The sequence below is a fragment of the Xiphophorus maculatus genome, chromosome 7 (genome assembly GCF_002775205.1).
Source record: "Xiphophorus maculatus strain JP 163 A chromosome 7, X_maculatus-5.0-male, whole genome shotgun sequence".
Classification (NCBI taxonomy): Eukaryota; Metazoa; Chordata; class Actinopteri; order Cyprinodontiformes; family Poeciliidae; genus Xiphophorus; species Xiphophorus maculatus.
The window spans coordinates 12,493,528-12,513,430 of NC_036449.1; the positions used below are offsets into that span (position 1 = coordinate 12,493,528).

Below are 19,903 nucleotides of genomic sequence, written 5' to 3' on the forward strand. Positions count from 1 at the left end.
TTAAAGACATTTGAGGTGCCAGAAAAAGTGCCCAAGTGAGGAGTTTTCTCCAGGTGTGTCCAACACAGATTAATGCAGACCGGCCCCTCTCCCACCTGTTGCTGAACACTACTTAGCAGCTGGTTAAAAAAGAAAAAAAGTCTGTTCCTTATTTCTAATGCTTATAAAGACTAATTCTACTGTTTTGAAGTATTTGTACTTCAAAAGTATATATATATATATATATACAGCACACACATTGCAGTGCAGCCCCTCCCCCACCTTTTTCTGGGCAATTGTGTGTCATCTAGCTAAATAAAAAGCCTTCTCATGCTTTACAAAAAGCATGAGCTAATTTGACCATCTATAAATATTTCTGGTCTTGAAAAACATAGAGTAATGCAGTCATTGGCCATGCTTGTCTCCCCACAATGTTACTGCACACTGCTGGTCAGATGGCTGAAAAAAGGCTATTTTCTTTTTATCTTACAGAAAAATACTAATTTGTATGGCAAAAGTTTGAGTTGCAGATAACATATTTGGTGTAAAGTAAAGCTGCCTTGTCCCTCCCAAGTCTGTTGCTGAGCACTGCTGGTCAGTTGGCTAAAAACATTAAACTACATATTATTCATGCTGACATTAAAACACCAATTTGACTGTTTTCCCTACTTGAAATATTCTCGGTTGTAGGCGAGCTTAAGATGTATTAAAACTGCAACTGGCAAACATTGCAGGATTGTTTGGAATAAAAGCAAGTAGATCATCGCAAAACTTTAGTTTTAAATTTGTCCTAAACCGTTACAACTTCACTCAATAAAAAAGAAATATACTGTGAGAATCTCATACCAGCCCATGCCTAGTTGTAAATATAATGTAGTTGGATTTTTCCACTGTTTCTTTAAGAAAAACAGAAATCAGTCTAGGAAAGACAACTTTCTTTATGATTATTTTTAACAGATGACCCCCTCAGCAGTCTTTATGTCACTCTAAAACCTAATTTTCAAACTTTACAGTTAGGAAACGCTCAACCTGTAGGATTGCATGGCATAAACCTGTGTGTTTTGGCAGCGAGAAGTTGTTTTGTTTTGTTTTTTTCTTCAGAAGTTGAGAAAGCGACGACAGGACAACAGAGTAAGCCTTAAGAGTAAATGCCTGTCTGATCTTTCTGTACCTGTCCCAAACAATCTGTTTCAGTGTTACTGCAGGTAGTGAACATCAGACTGTGTTGTCGATGCATCGTTTTTGTAGCCTAAGTATATTGCTCATCTGAGAGAGAAGTATAAAGCATGAGTTTTTCCATAATCCTAGATGTATTTAGCTTATTTGTTCGATGAGACGGATCATGGAAATGTCCCAGAATACAGCTGTGCAGCAAAGTATAAACCAGAAATATGGTGATAAGTATTTAATTTTTTAAAAATTATTATTTGCCATGAGCCAGATGAGCTTGTTCATTAACCGAACTCACGTTGCAGGAGACCTTGTGCCACTGATCTGCGGTAGAAGAAGACAACCATGTGTCTTAAACTAGAGCTCATTTGTTCTTGATGTTTTGATGAAGTTGCTGCTTGTCCTCTTTGTGTCTTTTTTTTTTCTTATAAGAGCTGGGTGATGCTTTATTTTATTCTTAAATAAAATGTATATTGGGCACTAAATTTTATGGCGAAGCTATGATTACCTTAAAGGAGCAGTTCTATTAATTTGTGTAATAATGGGTTAAAATATTGATTCAGATTTTTTTTTTTTATACTCCAACCACCTTTATTACACTTATTTACCTTTAGTTAATTAATTATATACAGATATACAGATATTGATTTTGTTTTGCATTAGCAACTCTTTTTGTCTTGTTGGGAATTGTTAAAGGACTCGTGTTAGTTTTTTAGACTGATTATAGACAATATTTAAATCTATTTTACATATATTTTCTTACTGTTGAGGTGCAATACAAGATGTGATCATAAATTGTTCATAAATTACTACTTTGTAAAGTTATTAGCAACCTTTAAATTATAGAACTTTATCAGTGGCCTATGAGTTTTTTGTTTGGATGCAAACTATTTTATAATTTTATCACTATTTATGCTTTAAAGTTAGTGTAACGTCACAGAGCTTTACTCCAATGAGTCAAACACAATATTCTGAGTCTATAAAGAAATTTTAATTGATGTTTGCACAGAACTCCAGGCCCATTTACTGTATGTTTGCCTTCACCTACATATGAGGATGTGCTGCTTTAAGTAAATATTGGTTTAGTATAATTTTCTACATATCTAAAACAGTTGTATATGTAATCAGACAACAAGCTGTTTTACGCTGTGGTTGATTTTTATGAAAAGTAAAAAAAATATGACAAAATATCATATATGTTTTTGGAATTAACATCAACACTGTTCAAATGTCTTCACAGTGACTCAGTAGGAATGTAACGTTGTCCTTGCTACTCTTTGCAGACTCTCTGTCTGCAGCTACGAAGATCACTCAGGTTCTAATGCTTGAAGAGGCTCCAAACGCAGAGCAGTCTGACCTATTTTGTGATCAATGCCGTTATTTTGAATTTGGCCCCATGGGGGCGCTCATGGACAGATCATTGTAATTTACTCTCCATGTCACAAGGAAGTTATACAGTACGGGGAACGGACAAAAAGATGCATCCTGTCTTCATACAGCAGCAGGACAAATTTGACACTTTTTCTTCCAATTCAAGCACAATGCATGGCTGTGTTTAAGATCATGTCAGTGTTTTTAAAACTAAAGCTAAAATTCCTTGTAATGGGTGTTGCTATGAATTTGTTCCTGAGGTTGTCTTATTTCTGAAGTTTTTAGACAATTTTCTTAATTTGGACATATTTATGACAGGTAGTTTAAAGCATTGCTGTTGACGATGCCACTGAACCCCGCAGGTTCAACTGAGAGTACTCTAGATTTGCAGATATGTGCTGTTTGTTCACCGCTGATTAAGTTTGAGACTCCAGAAGCAATTGGAAGTAGGATTTTGTGTTCAATTTGTATATAATCCTATTATGTAATCAATTAAAAGTTTAATAACTTTAGAGATTTGACTATAAACCTTAAATGCATTGGTGGTTGAATAGGTGTACCTACATCAATATAAGTATAAAGTACTATTAGAAATAATACTATAAGAATAATGTAGTAGTATGCTGTACTACAAGCAGTAGGAGGTATAATTGCAATTTTTCTTTTATACATTTTTGGTCTGAATGAAACTGCTGTATTTTTTGTCGATGGTTAAATTGATGGTATGAAATCTTCAGGAAATAAGTTTCAGACTATTGTTGTTTTCTAAATCTGAGTTCGGATTCCAGGATTTCTGTGTCTGCGACGTTCTCATTTTTATCACCTCAAGAAACGTCCAAACATAAAACTTTGAACTACAGTCTCTGTTCACATTAAGTCGTCACGTACAGGAGGAGCTTCTCTCCCTCCGTTTGTTTTGTGTGCAAATAAAGTGCACACCTGTGTGGATGTTACCTCTGCGGTACGGCCCCTCCTCTCAGGGCGAGCTGTAAGGTGAGCCACTGAAAACTCCGGCTGCTTTGTTATTTACCCTCACAGCAGCTTGCTGCTCTCTGGACGTTGGGGATGAAGTAACCTTCATACTGGAGGTTGTTTGTATGTTCAGTGGATGACTGGAGCTGTCTTACAATGGACAGAGAAACGAAAGGAGATGCAGCTCAGCCTCCAGCGTGCTGCAAAGACACTGGCAGGTAGACGTATCTAATATATTCTCGTTATTAGATCGGGGTGAGTCTAAGCGCCTGCTGCTTCCTCATGGGTGACCTTATACAACAGGCCTATTTGCATCACCTTCTTCCTCTTCAGATCATTGTTGTTCTCTTTTAATCCATCAGGCCACCACTAGAAACAGAAGCTCTGGTGTTTATTAAAGAACACAGACTGCTCCCGATTCCACTCGGGTGTAATTTAATACTTAACTATTCACCCAGCCGGGGCATTCGATCACCTGGCTGCAGCAACCCAACCCAGTGGAGGCAGCCAGGAAGACAGCAGGAAGGAAGAGGGGTCAAGGGTCTGGCTTTTTCTATTGGCTTTGTGCATTGATGAGAGAGGGATTGTGTTCACCCCCGCAGAATCGACCCCTACGGCTTCGAAAGGCAACATGATTACGATTCCTACAAAGAGATGATGAGTGAGTACGTGACTGTCCTCAACAGAAGGTCGATGAGGTGGTCCAAGCTCCTGCAAGACAAACCCAACGTGGAGAAGAACCTGACGGGTACAAACATCAATTCACACAATTCAAACACCAGTTTTTGGGGCTCTGAGGTCATGTACAGTCCTTCACTCAAGTGCTCACACCGCCTCCCCATGATACTGCCTCAGACCTCAATGCATTTAATCGAGATTTCAGGTGATAGACCAACCAACACAAAGTAGGACATAGAACACAAGTCTACACTTGAGTTAAGGGACTATTGAGTTTAGTCCCTTAACGCAATACTTTGACTGGGCCGTTCTAACGCATGAACACGTTTTGATTTAAATTGTCTCCTTGTAGCTTTAGCTGTATACTCAGGGTCATAGACCAGCTGGAAGAAGAACTCTAACAGTTTTTCTTCCAGAATGCCCCAATGTTCTGCTCCATTTATCTTCCTATCAACTCCAACCAGATTCGCAGTCCCTGAAGAACGGCATCTCAACAGCATGATGCTGTTACCACCATGCTTTACATTAGATATGGTGGGTTCAGTATGATGTCCAGTGTTTTGTTTTATAAGCTTTTGGCCACATGTAGAGTGTGGTATGCAAATGAACACTATTGATTTGATCAAATTTATTTGACCAAAGCATCTTCCACATTTGTTATGCCACCAGCATCGCTTCAATGAGATTTCTTATCATTTTCTTTCAACAATGGTTTTTATCTTGGCACTCTGCCATAAAAACGGATTTCTGATTTGCACTACTAATAGTTTTAAAGCGTAAAACCTTCTACATGTTAGAAACATCCAGAAGGTTCAGCCAAATGACAAAGAGGCCAGAGGATCTGCTTTACTTTTAAAGTTATTTTCGCTTGTCCAAAAATATATGCTTAAGTTTTTCCTTCATTTAACTGAAGAAAACTGTCAGCCATTGTATTCAGGCATTTCAGTAAAATGTGCAGTTTTGAAATCATTTGGAAGAAAAGAAATTTGGACTTTCTTTTAGAACTTAATTCTGCTTATAACTTCTCCCCCTTTTTATCTCTGATCTATCTGCTGTGTTTCTTCGATTTCATGATGTTCTCCAACAACGCTGTGAGGCCTTCGCAGAAAAGCTGCAACTATACCAAGATTTAAATAACACAGGTGGACTCTATTTGCTAAATAGAGGGACTTTTCAAAGCATTAGATTGCACTGGATTTTATTTAGGGTTTCAGAATAGATGGGGACTGAACGCTTGTAAATTACACCTTTTTTCAGACCAACTTTTGTTTTGGTCTGTCAAATAAAATCAAGATAAAATACATTGAAGTTTGTGGTTGTAACATGACATAAAGATGAACGGTTCAAAGGGATTGAATGCTATTGCCAGTCACTGTGACCTCTGAAAACCTATTTTTGTATTTATTTTTTTAGTGAAAAGATTTGTGCGTAAAGGTGTTCCCAATGAGCACCGGGCCAGGATCTGGATGGCAGCGAGCGGTGCTCAGGAACAACTGGAGAGTAAGCCAGGCTACTACCAGTCTCTATTAGCCATGGAGCACGACGCCAAGCTGAAGGAGACCATTCACACAGGTGTGACCATCCAACTTTATGCACTCAAAATGATCATATGTCAAACTCAAGGCCTGTGGGTCAAATCCGTAGCTTTTCATGTGGCCCTCTAGATTCTAGACTAAACACAAAGTGTGCTGAAGTATTATGTTGTCAATCAAATCAATGCAGTTTTTATCTCCTTACTGCCAAATTATATCAATCAGTCCCTCCAGTTTCTTGAGAATTATCGTGGAAATTCACGCAAAACCAACAAATTGCGCTAACATTTGGGAGTTTACGGCAGATTTTTCTCAAAAATTGTCAAAAACTGTCTTGCTTGTACTAGACAGCTGCCTCTGCCTTAATTGATGTCAGATTATAGCCCGTGATATGTACTGTACAGAGAGCAAGAAAAAGCCGCATATACCGTCATGAATAAGTGCAAATATCGCAAATATTTTCAAATTAGTACCACAAACACAAAAAGAGTCACAAAATCCTGGAGGAACTGAAATTTAATTTGAAGAATTCATTGATATTTTAACAGTATTTGAGCGGGTTTTATCAATACATTCTGGCTCAACCAGACCTTTAAGAGCATTCGTGATTTTGATTGGGCCCAAAACAAAGACAAGTTTGACACCCCTGATTTAAAGAAAGAAATCTGCCAATTTTATAGCTCAAATCCAACACCGGTGATGTTCTGCCTTGTGGGCAGACATGCACCGGACCTTTCCTGACAACATCCTCTTCAAGAGCCGAGCGGAGGAGGGTCTGCAGAAAGTTCTGTTCAATGTGCTGCTGGCATACGGACACCACAACCAGGCCGTGGGCTACTGTCAGGTGGGCAAAGCGCTCTACTCTCCTCTCACATCCGTTCTACAGGATGGACTGTTAACTTTAATAGGATTTGAAGAAGTGGCCTTTATCTAAAATATATTCTTTCAATTATGCCTTCCTACTGCCTCCAAAGTTCTTCACTCTTTGAAAAATATTGTTTCTTCCTTTGCAAATACTTCTTGTTCTTGACTACTGCCAGTGGTTTGCATCTTAAGGCACACCCTTAGTATTTACATTCATGCAGGTGTGTCTTCATTTTGACAGTGACCTGTTGTTTTTATAACCTGATATTTTCTTGCTGCGTATTTATCTCTATAATGGGCCTAATTGTTTGTCCAGCCTGAATAAGACTTGATTTACCAGCCAAGACTGATAAATGTCTTGGCTGGCTGCTATATTTCAGGGATGCAAAAATCAGCAGCTTATTGTCCAGTTACTTTAAATAGGAGCTGTTTAGTAGTTTTATTTAAAAAAAAAAAAAAAGTTTAACTGAAAATCTACTCTTTAACCTGAACAGATTAAAATGTTAACCTCGGACATTTTCAGCATTCGATGGCATTCTTAACTTCTCGGCATACAGCCCTGGAAAAAAAATTAAGAGTTTCTCTGATTTTACTTTTAATAGGTATAAGTTTGAGTAAAATGAACATTGTTATTTTACCCATGAACTACTGACAGCATGTCTCCGAAATTCCAAGCAAAAATTTAGTATTTATTTGCAGAGCATTCATGATCATATGTCAATGATGGTCAAAATAACGGAAAAAAAGATTCAGTCCTTTCAGACCTCAAATAATGCAAAGAAAACAAGTTAATATTAATTTACTTAATACTAAAGTTTTAACTCAAGAAGAGTTCAGAAATCAATATTTGGTGAAATAACCGTGAGGTTTTCAATGGGGTTCAGTGCAGTGGTCTCTTCATTTTTTCCAGAGCTGTTTATGTATTTATGTTCTTAAGTTATTTGATCACCTTTAAATAGGATTTTAAATATATATTTAAAATAGAAAACGATCCAACTATTATTTTTTTTCTGGATTTATCTCTTGAACATTTAGTTTGCTTTGTCTTCCCCAGGGGATGAACTTCATTGCAGGCTACCTCATCATCATCACCAAGGATGAAGAGAAATCCTTCTGGCTCATGGATGCGTTGCTGGGCAGAATACTCCCAGGTAGATTTATTCGGGTCTTGACAAAGAAAGATCCACTCAGCCGGATGGACACCAACAGCTGTGCACATCCTGCTGATGGGTTTGAGTCCATGGTGGATTGTATGGACAAACCGTGACACTTCCACCTCCATGCTTCACAGTTTGGTGTGAGATTATTTCCCTGCTATGCTGTCGATATCAAGCGTCCTAGTTAAACGTGTTCAGTGCGTTTCTGATGGCGCGTTTATGTCAACAGTAGCTAAAGCTGCTGGAGACTTCATCTAGCATGGCTTTTAGTGAGAACGTACTTGAATTGCGAGGCTTCTGTAATCTGTTTGTAGACGCAAAACTAAAAGATTAACGGTAATCTAAATGTGCTGCTGGAATCCTTCAGACTACTACAGCCCGGCCATGCTGGGACTGAAGATGGACCAGGAGGTTCTTGGGGAGCTGGTGAAGACCAAAGCCCCAGCGGTGGGACAGCTCATGGCTCAGTATCCTGGCATATGGACACTGGTGGTGTCGCGCTGGTTCATCTGCCTCTATATTGACATCCTCCCCATAGAGGTAAGGAAAAGTACTGGGCTGACCCCAGAATCGACGTTAGGACCTCAGGTTGATCATCAAACAGGAATCCTCCATGTTCCTCTCTCTTCCAGACGGTCCTGAGGATCTGGGATTGCCTTTTCTACGAGGGCTCCAAGGTTCTCTTCAGAGTTGCTCTGACCCTGATCCTCCACCACAAGACGGAGCTGCTCAGAGCGCGCTCGCTGCCCGACGTGTGCGAGTGCTTCAAGCAGATGACGTGCGGATCTTTCACGCTCGACTGCCACACCTTCATGCAGGTGAGGCGAGAAGGTCAAGGGCACAAGCACAACATCAGTCCAGCTAGTTTATCTATCTATATATTATCCTAGCAAAGAAAATGTTTCTTTCTGATGTCCTTTTTTTTTCTGCAGAAAATATTCACAGAACCTGGGACGCTGTCGATGACAACTGTTGATAAACTGAGAGAGAAATGCAGAAGACAAATCTTGGAGGAGGAATCCCGACAGCCGTGAGGTTTAGTTGCCTCCCCACCAATTTTATCTTCCTTACTTGTTTTAAATTATAAAGCAATCTATGCAAACCTAAGTGAGTGTGCAACAGAACTGCTTGGAGGCAATAAAACAGAAGAAAGAAGCTCTGTTTTGTTTGCTACTGAATATATTAGCAGAGCTTTTGGTTGATTTCTGATACTGTGAGATACAAAGATTTATTACACTGTAATTCAGCAGCCTGGGTGTAAACTTTCTGAGCCTTTCCTTTAGATTTTATCTGAAGAAACTTTCTGCTTTTCATACGGTGGAGCTTATTTTTATTATTTGCAAAAAGTATTAGAATCCCTAGCGTTATTTTCATACTTGTATTGTTGCCACATTTTTGTCCAAATGTTCCCATGAAGACTTTTCTGTCTCCTGAGTTGAACTGAAAAAGTAAAATTATACAGCTTGACTTTGGTGAGATGTGTATACTCTATTTGTTTCAGCTGTTATTAATAACAGAAAAGAGGTCATGAAGGGTCTGATTTAGCTGGAAGTGAAAATGTATTTTGCTCCAAATCTGTAGTTTTTACCGTTCAAAACGCCTTTAATCCAAAGTCTTCAGAAAATGGTGAAATCTCAGCAAGTCTACCTGTTCATTTCTGAGCTCAATAGAGTCTTGTTAAGCTTTTTAGATTTAGTAACAGGTACATGACTTCTGAAGGATTGCAACATCTAACTATGGAGATGGAGGTTCAGAAACTAATTCTTAAAAGGCCAATTCTACTAGACAAAAACAAGGAGGATATAAAAATATTTCTCACTTTTTGACAGATTTAGTTTATTGTAAAGAAGCGGAAAGAAAACACCAGCCTTTTCCACAATGGGTATTTAGGAAATCTTCAGTCATTATGTCTAATTGATGGGAAAATAGAAACTATTGATCAAATTTGTGCATTTCTGAAAACTAATAATGCAAAAAATAAGGATGCTGTTCTTCGGAGTACAGGCACCGAGCCATATAATAACTTGACCAATTTAAGCATAGCGCCTTATGGGAAGTATTATTACGCTTAAAGCTTTACAAACAATTAATCTATTTTGTTGGGTCTCCTTCTGGCAGAGGAACACAATGAAATTGATGCATAAAAAACAGGAAATAGTTGCAAAAGTCACAGGGACAGGGAAGCTCCTCAGAGCTGGATGGAGCTAAATACTGGAAGAAAACCCGTTAAGGCTGCAAACCTTCAGCCAGGGTTTCAATCTGCAAGACATTGACCCTAAACACAAAACTAGACAAATAGAATCATTATGTTACAAAGTTTAGACCAAAGCTCAATAGAGGATCAAGAGAGACTTTAAAATCAAGAGAGACTCAGTCTGGTTGTCTTAATCCAACCAGACTGAGCTTCAACCTCCAGATGTTCACAGCAGATTGAGAAACCTCCATGAATGCGCATCACACTTTACAGATTTTTATTTTAAAGCTTTTATATTCATGTATTAATATTCCTCCTTTTTAAAAGCTTGTTCTAATTTTTGTGTCTTTGATAAGCCATTTAAACTTTCACAGCTAAGCATTTAATGACCCACATAAAATACCATCTATAATTTTGATCAAGAATCATTAGCTGTTTTTCAAATACAAAAGCATCCATTGCAAAAAAGAAGCGTAAAACCTTTTGGCAGAAATCCTGCAAAATTGAGTTGTGAATTCAACCTATCGGTTTAATGCATTGAATTTTATTAAATGTTAGTCAAGTTTTGCTCTAAACAATAGTTATACGACACAGTTGCTTTCACTGATATTTACATTTTGTGAATCCTCTGATGTTCCGTGTTTCTCTGCCGGGCATCGGTGATGTTATTTCACTTTCACTTCTAGGGAGTTCAAACAACCAGGAACAGGTCTGACCAGCGACGACGATGAAGGCAAAACATGAAACACAGGCATCTTTCTTTCATTCACTTTTATTGACTTCTCCTTTAAAAAACAGTTCAAATAAAATAAAACATTATTATTAAATCACTATGTGTATATTAAGATGAGGGGAAAACAAAAAAAAAAAAATTGCATAAATATTTAATTCTACCTTGTAACAATGCCTGTTTTAGTTGTAGTAACAGTACATGGAGGCTATGCGAGACACGCGTCTCTTCCATGGCAGCACACTGAACGAGTGAGGGAGTTCCTGTGCGATATTGGCTTTAACTGGATCCCACCCGTGTCCCGGCTGGGAAGGCACCGATCAACACCAACAGGAGTGTTTGGCCACTTTGAAATATTTATTTCAGTGTAACATCTTTCCCTTTTAGCAAACAAAACCCCAAATTGGGCCGAAAAACAAACAAGACCGCTCCCAGGACCTAGAAATGTTTGCGTTTAATGAAATGTAACTGTCAGAAATGTTCCCTTTTTAAATAACAAACCAAACTTTGGGTAATACCAATTTTAAAAAAATGGACACCCAAGAAAAGGAAAAGTAATCTGCTCGGATCCCACTTCCCTTCACAAAAATCATAAATAGAAGAATGCAGCGCAACGCTCTGATCAACATGCATCCCCTGCTTTGCTGGGTACCAGTGAAGAGTTTTAAGAACATAACAATCCCCCAGCGGCGTCCCTTTAGTATGAAAGAAGTCAGATCAGAAAGCGCATGTCTAGTGTTAATGATGAAGGCGAAGAAGAAGAGTAAACATACAGATAGATAAAGGATGAAGGGACAGAGGGGGGGAAAGGTGGAGTGGTTAAATTTAGGATGGGGAAAGCCCCGCTCTGGCATCTAGTAACCGCTCCATGAGCTCAGATGGTTTGGTAGCCGGCGTGGCTTCGCTTCCTGCCGATGAGGTAGGCTAAGAGCACGATGAGGACGAGCCCCGCCAAAGCTGCTCCCACTATGATGGGGATCAACATGTCGTCTTCATCCAGCTGACACTCCACAGCTGAGAAAGGAACGACACAACGCTAAGGATCAGAGACTATTGGATCATCATTTCATTGTCGTAAGCATGTCGCTGCGTGTTTTTTTACCTGCTCCAAAAGCGCTTCTTGACACCCCAAAGGGCTGCAGCTGCACCTGGAAGGTGTTGATGGACAAATTCTGGGTCACAGTCAAAGTTTGCTCCATGCGGCACATGTAGGAGTATCCAAAGGTTCCCTGCAGGAAGTCCAGGCTGCTGTTCTTAGCAGAGAAGTTCCCCTCTGCCAAACACAGAGGAGTCATTAAACTGCAGAAATTCGTTTCTACTTTCCATGACCACTGAACAGTAAAGTAGAAACATAAAACACCAAATATATGGCCATTTCTGTATGGCACAGCAAACATAGCCCCACAAATACTGCTCTTTAAAAACGGTTCCATTTGTAATACACCAGTCACAAAAAGTCGTGTGATTTGTATCATTAAACTGAACAATGTAACCACATTTAGTCATGTTTTCAATTTAATTAATATTTATTGATATGTTCATTGAAGAAAATAATAAAACTAACAAGCCTACAAATACAGAAAGTCTGAGGTTTTGGAAAATACAAACTGGAATTTGTTGTGACGACAATAAATCAAAATGCTTGGACTAAGAGTTATCATGATAAATAGTAAAGAATACAATTAATGCCCACCCTTACTGGGAGATATTGACTGCATGCTTTATAAGGTTTGTCTTTGGAATTTGATCTTTACTTTGTTGGGATTTAATGAGCACAGAAAGCTGAGCCATAACTGAATATTATATAAAAACATTGATATGAATTTAACTTAAGTATTACAGATAGTCTAGTTTGTCATTCATCTTCATAATGCTAATCTCAAAAACTTACAAGAAAAATGTGTTTCTTGTGAGCCAATCAGAACATATTCAGTAATTAAAATGTATACATGTATCCATCACTGTAAAAAAAAATTATCACACAATAGGACAGATGCAGAGGAGGAAGCTCACCTTTCAGATTGAACACACTCGTCATCAGGGATGCTTCACTCAGGTGGTACATACTGGACGTTGTATTCTGCAGACAAACAGCCACACCTCCATGTAAGTCACAGCAACATGAGCAGGTTTACATAGAGCTCCCGCTGCCATCTAGTGGCGAGATGCATGAAGTACAACATGATGCAGAGACTTGCCTGAGTGAAGACAAAGGTGAGCACGGTTTTATTTGCATCGGTCTTCAGCTCCAGCACGGCCCTGTCTGCTTCACATGAGCCTGAAGCCAGCGTCCCGTTGGGCTTGATGTTCACCACCTCCTGCACGGTCTGCGAACAAATCAGAGGGTTACGGTCGCTGCCCGTCTGCGGCCGAGGTTTCGCTTAAGCCGTCGCCTCATGTGGGCACCTTGTTCTGGGAGGTGGAGTTGTAGGTGATGTTGAGCTGGAGGCCCATGTAAGCCAGTAAACACACGGTGTTGTTGCTGTTGGTCACATTGTACTTCCCTCTGTCGGGCCGACCGGGGTCTTTGTGTGGCGCAGCGGTGGTTTGGGCGGGTGTCGGCGTGGCAACCGTGGCAAAACTCTGATGCAAGAAGGCAGCTGTGAAACAAAATGAATCACTTTGTTTTATGTTTTTTTAAACGTCTATTATTCGTAATGATATCAATTTATGCTACTTTTTCCGATTAAAATTATTTTTGTAATGATGAAAGAGATGACTGTGTTAATTTTTAAAACATTTCCATAAAGAAAAAAAAAGCTTTAGTCATGCATGACCTCATTTAACCAAATCATCAGAAACATGTTTATCATAAAACTTCAAGTAACAAAACAACCATCAACACAGGGTCTCCAAGCTAAAATAATAAAAACAAACATGATTTACCATCTAAAAATGATACTTTTTTCCCCCCCAACAGCATCAAACAGATAATGCATGTAAAGGAATGATTTCTTTATGGTGTCAACTAATCAGTATGATTAGTTGAAATATGTAATATGATATTAAACATAATCACGTATGTGAATGTCGCAAAAAACGATTTGAGCAAATTCATTTCTGCACATTGAAATACTGCTAAAAATGTTAAAACATTGCTCATAATCAGAGATTTTGGAAACATTCTGAAGCATCTTCTTAGTTAAAAAGATTTTTGTTTTAATGTTTTTGAGTAAAATGAAATTGAAACCTTGTATCTCCAAAGGTGGAGATTTTAATTAAATTTATACGGTTTGGTCAAAGTGTTGATACACTTCACTGGAAATGTGTTTATTACTATTACACAAAAACGACAGCAACTAAATTACGACGACAAAAGTCGATTTATAAGAAAGATTAGGAGATCCTTATCCTGCACTGCGATGAACGGCTGTATTTCACTTCCTTTTTAAGGGTTGCACAATTTATTCAAAGCTCTGCTTAGTTTGAAATGGATTTTAAAAATAAAACAAAATGTAAGTAATCTGGGCAACAACAAAAGTCCCTTTTAGTTGAGTACCTGATTTATAACGCAAGCTGCAGCCTCTGCAGAAGCACCAAAGAGCAACAACCAAAACGCCAGTTGCATGATGGAGGAAAGGATAATGGTAGCCAAGCAGATAAAACTCAACTAATTTGAGTATTTAAATCAGCAATGCAAAGCGTGTTAGAAATAATGGGGAAAAAAAAAAAACAAGCAAGGCCAGATCTCATGCAACACACTGAAAACGAGTAACTACTAACAGGATATCTGGGTTGTGGTAGAAGAGCATAGCAGTAATACTTTGAACCAATAATTAACCACATTGAACATTTCCACTGTTGACTTGGTTCAAAAAGTCGGCTACTTTAACTACAGTTCAGGTCTTTGTTTAAAAATATACTAGATAAAAAGACCCACAGTAATTAAATTATCTTCTAATATTAAACACACTGTGCAAAAGTTTTAAGCCACATGACATTTCTTAGCAATTTGCAAGAGAAGGCCTAGAAATCTACATGTAGTAGGTCAAAGGTCCCCAACTCCATTCCTTTGTTCCTGCAGCTTTTATCTGCTCCAACACGCTGAAGCCAATGATTGAATTACCTCCTTAGCATCACATCAAGGTTGGCAAAGGCCTGGTAATGAGCCAGTCATTTAATTCAGGTGTGTTGGAGCAGAAACGCATCTAAATCACAGCTGTCAAACTCCAGTCCTGGAGGGCCACTGCCCTGCAACTTTTAGATGTGCCTCTGCAGAACCACACCTGAATAGAATAATTAGGTCATTAAGGATCTGGAGAACTGATCTACACAAGGAGGAGGTAATTAAGCCATTTCATTCCTGTGTTTTGTACCTGTGGCACATCTAAAAACTGCAGGACAGCAGCTCTTGAGGACTGGAGTTGGACACCCCTGATCTAAATGCTACAGCAGGGACTGGAGTTGGAGACTCCTGCAGTAGATGACCAGAAAAATCCTCCAGTTTATCATCTACTGCATGTCTGTTTCTCAGCCATTAGCCCTGTCAGAATCACCTTGTTAGGAATAAAAGTACTATTTTATATTTGTCAACCTGTTTTCTGTAGTATTTTTCATAGATTGGAAAAAAGAGGAAGTGTTTGTGACTGATAGTAACTATTATCTAAAAATATCACTTCATATAGATGTGAGAAAAAAAGTAAAAGTAGTTCTTCTTTGAGTTTATGGGGCTTTAATGACAGAATGACTCGGGGGGTAGATTGAAAATGGTATCAAAATCTAATCAAATTGTGACTCAAAGAATCGAAATTGAACTGTGAGGTTTAATACCCAGCCTTCCCCATCTTTCGCTATCGCCAAAAAAAGCTTATTAAATCACTACTGTGGTTTGCAGTTTAGAGAATTTCAAACGATAAAATACATATTTTTTTTAAATTCATGTAGCCAGGGCTTATTGCTGAAATTAAGATCAGACAAAACATTTTTGATTTGCCTGAAGATAGTCTGACATCTGAATTACTTGTATGCCAAATATTTACTGATTTAATACATGAGCAAATGCCAAATTAGGTCATGCAGAATACAAGATTCTTTGAAAAATATTAATGGTTCCTAATTTTATGATTTAAAAATGCAAGCTCAATGTCTTTCTTACTACTAGGCGAAAATGTTAGCTGTGTTTAAAAAAAGAAAATTGTTAAAATATATTGTACAATAAAAAAACGTGACCTCATTATTGCTAAATAAAAGCATTGTCATAACTATTTTAACCACTTTAAAAAGGCACAGATCAGTTGTTGCATGTTTTACGGTAATATCTAAAAGATGAAATTTAAGGATTTCACATCAATCAATCCATCAACTTTTATTTGTGTAGCACATTTCAGCAGCAAGGCATTTCAAAGTGCTTTACATCATAAACATAAAGTCATGCATCATAGAATTAACAATCAAAACATTACATTAAGTCAAGTGCCATCATTAAATTCGTAATTGATTACGTTTCAAAAGCAACTCTAAACAGTTGGATTTTTAGTTGAGTTTTAAAGGAAGTCAGTAATTCAGCTGTTTTACAGTTTTCTGGAAGTTTGTTCCAGATTTGTGGTGCATAGAAGCTGAATGAAGCTTCTCCTCCTTTGGTTCTGGGGATGCAGAGCAGAACAAAGCCAGAAGACCTGAGAGGTCTGAAAGGTCGATACAACAACAGCAGATCTTTAATGTATTGTGGTGCTAAGCCGTTCAGTGATTTATAAACTAACAACAGTATTTTAAAGTCTATTCTTTGAGCTACAGGGAGCCAGTGGAGGGACTTTAAAACTGGCGTTATGCTCTCTCTTCCTGGTTTTAGTGAGAACTCCAGCAGCAGCGTTCTGGATCAGCTGCAGCTGTTTGATTGATTTGTTGGACAGACGCTGTTGCAGTAATCAATGCGACTGAAGAAAAACGCATGGATGAGTTTTTCTAGATCTCGCTGAGACAATAGACACATGTAGTAATGTAATGTTTTAGACTCTTAAAGCGTAACATACCGTTTTTTTTTAATTAAACAAATTAAGATATGATTAGATTGCCATTTCTCCATACTTTAAACTGTTAGAAAACGATCTATACTTTTTAATGCTGACCTGAAAGAAAACATGTGATTAGAGAAGAAGCGGGCGAGGTTGAAAATGAAAGCTTCAGAAATTCACGTGACTCCATAAAGCACATTAAATACGTAAATAAAAACAACATACGTCAAAACATTGCTTATTATCTTAACTATCATATTAGTAACCGTCTGCATGCTTGCTTGGTTTTAACATTTCATCATTTAGGTTGAATGTCTGCCAGCTTTCGAGCTGCAAACGTTGTTTTCCAGTAAAGCCATAAAACAATTACTCACCTAAAATGAGCGGTAACATCACTCCCATCCAACCCCAAGGCTGTCCGCCAGCAGAGGTCATATTTCTTTTTTTCTTCTCCGGGATAAAAAAAAAAAATCACAACAAACAGATAGTTAGCTACGGTTAGCTGGGCCGTGCTAGCTGGGCTAGCGTTGGCGTCGCAAAAAAAGAGAACAACAAAAAGACAGACGGAAGTAGAAGACTTATAAAGCAATGTTACTGAGAAGAAAAACCTAATACAGTCGGTGTTTACTGGTCTCGGATTTCTTCTGTCTGCGTGAAAAGGTTTAGAGGTCAATAAGCCCGCATTTGACACTTTATCACCGCCGCTAGCGCTGACATCAGGGTCATGTGACTCTGGGTTAAGAAACGCCGAGAAAGTCACGTGACATCAGAGCCCGCTTTGAGTTAATCTAATTTTCCTGAGCATTTAAAGCAAACACTAGTATTTACTCAGTGTAACAATGTTTGAGGTCATCTGACTGGGTAAAGGTGCGAGCCAGGCTCTGATTATGAAACAGTCGAGATGGAGAAAACACATACCTAGAAGGCCTGGCAAATCTTTCATTACAAATACAGTAGGATATAATAGAAATATTTTTTATTGTCCTAAAGTGAGGAAATTCAGAAGCACCAGCACCAAGTTAAAGGTAAATAGAAGCATGCTTATTCATACTAAGGTAAAAAAAAAAAAAAAAAAAAAAAAAAAATATATATATATATATATATATATATATATATATATATATATAAAGAGAAGATGAAGACAAAAGTGTTCAGGAAGTGCAAATGAACAAAAATAGGAAAAGTAAAGTTGCACATATATTGAAAATAATACAGTCCATTTAAGGGAAATGTGCAAGTGAGTGGGATGATTTTAAAATTACAAATTGTGCATGAATATCTGCATTAAAGCAACAAAATGTTTATGTGTATTTGTGCATAAAAAGGCACTGTTAAGAAAAAAGGGGAAAAACTAATGCAAAAACAGGAGGGATTTAAACATTCACGGAGTTTGTTGGGAGCAGTGATGTTATAGATCCTAGAGCTGCATGGAGAAAGAATCTGCGATAATAATCCTGTGTCTGCTGTGGATACAGTGGTCTGTCCCTGAAGGAGCTGGGACAGGAAACATTATCCAACAGTGATGTTATTTTAGTCAAAAAGAAAGTTATTCAGCTAATTATTGATGCAGAAGCACTCATAAAAACAAAACTACATGAAACTGGCTATTAGGAAGCCATTTTATCAATTATAGAAGCAAAAACAAAAAACATGCTGACATGTTTACCAGAGACAGTTGTTCAATTTGCTGTCAAGGCAAACAGAAAATCAGTATTCCCAGCAGTAAATATTTACATTTCTGAATCAAGACGTGGCGAGGAAACTTCTTGAAGTTTAATGAGATTTAGAATCAGGGAGAAAAGGGGATTCGGTTGATTTCTAACATGGCACGGCTGTTTTAGGCTGATTGTCTGAACTGTGTATTTCAGAAACTGCTACTGGGATTTTCACAAACAATAACCACCTATCCAGCTTATAGAGATTGCCTGGAAAAAAGAAGACATCCGACTGTTCCATGATGTCAGAGGAGAAAAGTTTGACTAAATTCACATGGTGGAAAGGAAACAGTTGCGCAAATACTTATTACAAACCAAGATATGTGCAGAATTTCACTGATAACTTGACACGTCAAACCTTGAAACAGCAGCAGAAACCACACCTGGTGCTGTTCATGTCACCTAGGAACAGGAAACTGAGGCTACACAGATTCTGCCCTGTATTTTATCCTTTAATGGTTCCTCTGTTGAGCATGTGTCTTCTTACAAATATATGGGGGTTGTAATTGATGAAAACGTACATTTTAAAGCTTGTATCAAGAATATTTTGATAAAACTAAAATTGGGTTTCTTCTATAATTATTTTTTCTCTTGTAACTCAAGGAAACAACTTGTTCCCACCTTCCTGCCTATCTTAGACATCTTGATCGCCTTTGCACATTCTCATCAGCAATTAGACTCAGCTTAACATCAGGCACTAAGGTTAATAGCCAGATTTTCCTTAGTTAAATTGCAAACTTTTTCCACACGCAGCGTTTTCCATAGGTACACATTTATTTACAAATCAATTTTTGGCTTGTTACCCTCATATTGATCCCAAACACACCAGGATTTCTTGTGATACTTATAATATCTGCCTGCAGCCAGTTTAGATGCTTTCCTCAAATCGGTGTGATTGTGCAACTTCAGAAATGTACAAGGCTTTGGAAGGATGCTGAACTGTTTCTCTTTCCTCAACACAAACCCACTAACATTTAACTAACATTTAACATTTCTCCTGACCTTTAGAGTTGCAGATATTTGAATAACATAGAGCAGTCAGATGAGCCTGTCTCCATCTTTTTGTGCTTGATAAATGCTTACAGTACACTGACTATGTAGGTTTTATTTGGTGCTCTTGTCATTTTTTAAAAAGAAAAATAACAATCTGTTTATTGCAATGCCATTTTTTATCCTACAGTGAAGGAAAAAAATATTATTTTCTTTCATTCGTTTTATTTTCATTTGCAAAATAAATAAAAGAGACTGTTTTTTTAATTTATTCCTTTTGTACAATTATATTCTTTGGTTTTCCTGTTGCCAAAAAGAGAGCTCAGTTGAAGTTTTGTGAATGTTGAATATCCTCAAAGGTGGTGAAGACGTTCCGATAGAAAGAGGTCGTTACTTTGCACGATTTGATGACAAAAACTTGAGCATTTTATTCCTCTCATGCAACCAAGTTAATTAGCTCTAACTCCACTAGCTATTATTTTTATCCAGAATTAACTTAATAATAAGCCTGTATACAGTTTAGAGGCATAACCTGAGTTGAGACCCTCAAGGTGGCAACGTTTAGTCTGTAAATGCAGATTCTGAGCAGATCAAATGAAC

The 19,903-nt window shown here is 37.9% G+C and overlaps 2 protein-coding genes across 2 annotated transcripts; one reads left to right on the plus strand and one right to left on the minus strand.

Annotated features, from left to right (window-relative positions):
- Positions 1 to 3,554: 3,554 nt before the first annotated feature.
- LOC102222252 (growth hormone-regulated TBC protein 1-A-like) lies at positions 3,555 to 9,176 on the plus strand. Its single transcript, XM_005798115.2, has 8 exons — positions 3,555 to 3,710; positions 4,095 to 4,240; positions 5,584 to 5,742; positions 6,422 to 6,546; positions 7,621 to 7,717; positions 8,091 to 8,263; positions 8,356 to 8,541; positions 8,656 to 9,176. The coding sequence occupies exons 1-8, from the start codon at positions 3,649 to 3,651 to the stop codon at positions 8,755 to 8,757; spliced, it is 1,050 nt and encodes a 349-aa protein (XP_005798172.1). The 5' UTR covers positions 3,555 to 3,648; the 3' UTR covers positions 8,758 to 9,176.
- Positions 9,177 to 10,673: 1,497 nt separating this feature from the next.
- LOC102230526 (lysosome-associated membrane glycoprotein 1-like) lies at positions 10,674 to 17,338 on the minus strand. Its single transcript, XM_005798062.3, has 6 exons — positions 16,973 to 17,338; positions 13,054 to 13,247; positions 12,846 to 12,974; positions 12,661 to 12,727; positions 11,750 to 11,920; positions 10,674 to 11,661 (listed from the first exon to the last, which is right to left on the minus strand). Exons 1-6 carry the CDS (start codon positions 17,031 to 17,033, stop codon positions 11,522 to 11,524), a joined length of 762 nt encoding a protein of 253 aa, XP_005798119.1. The 5' UTR covers positions 17,034 to 17,338; the 3' UTR covers positions 10,674 to 11,521.
- Positions 17,339 to 19,903: the final 2,565 nt, after the last annotated feature.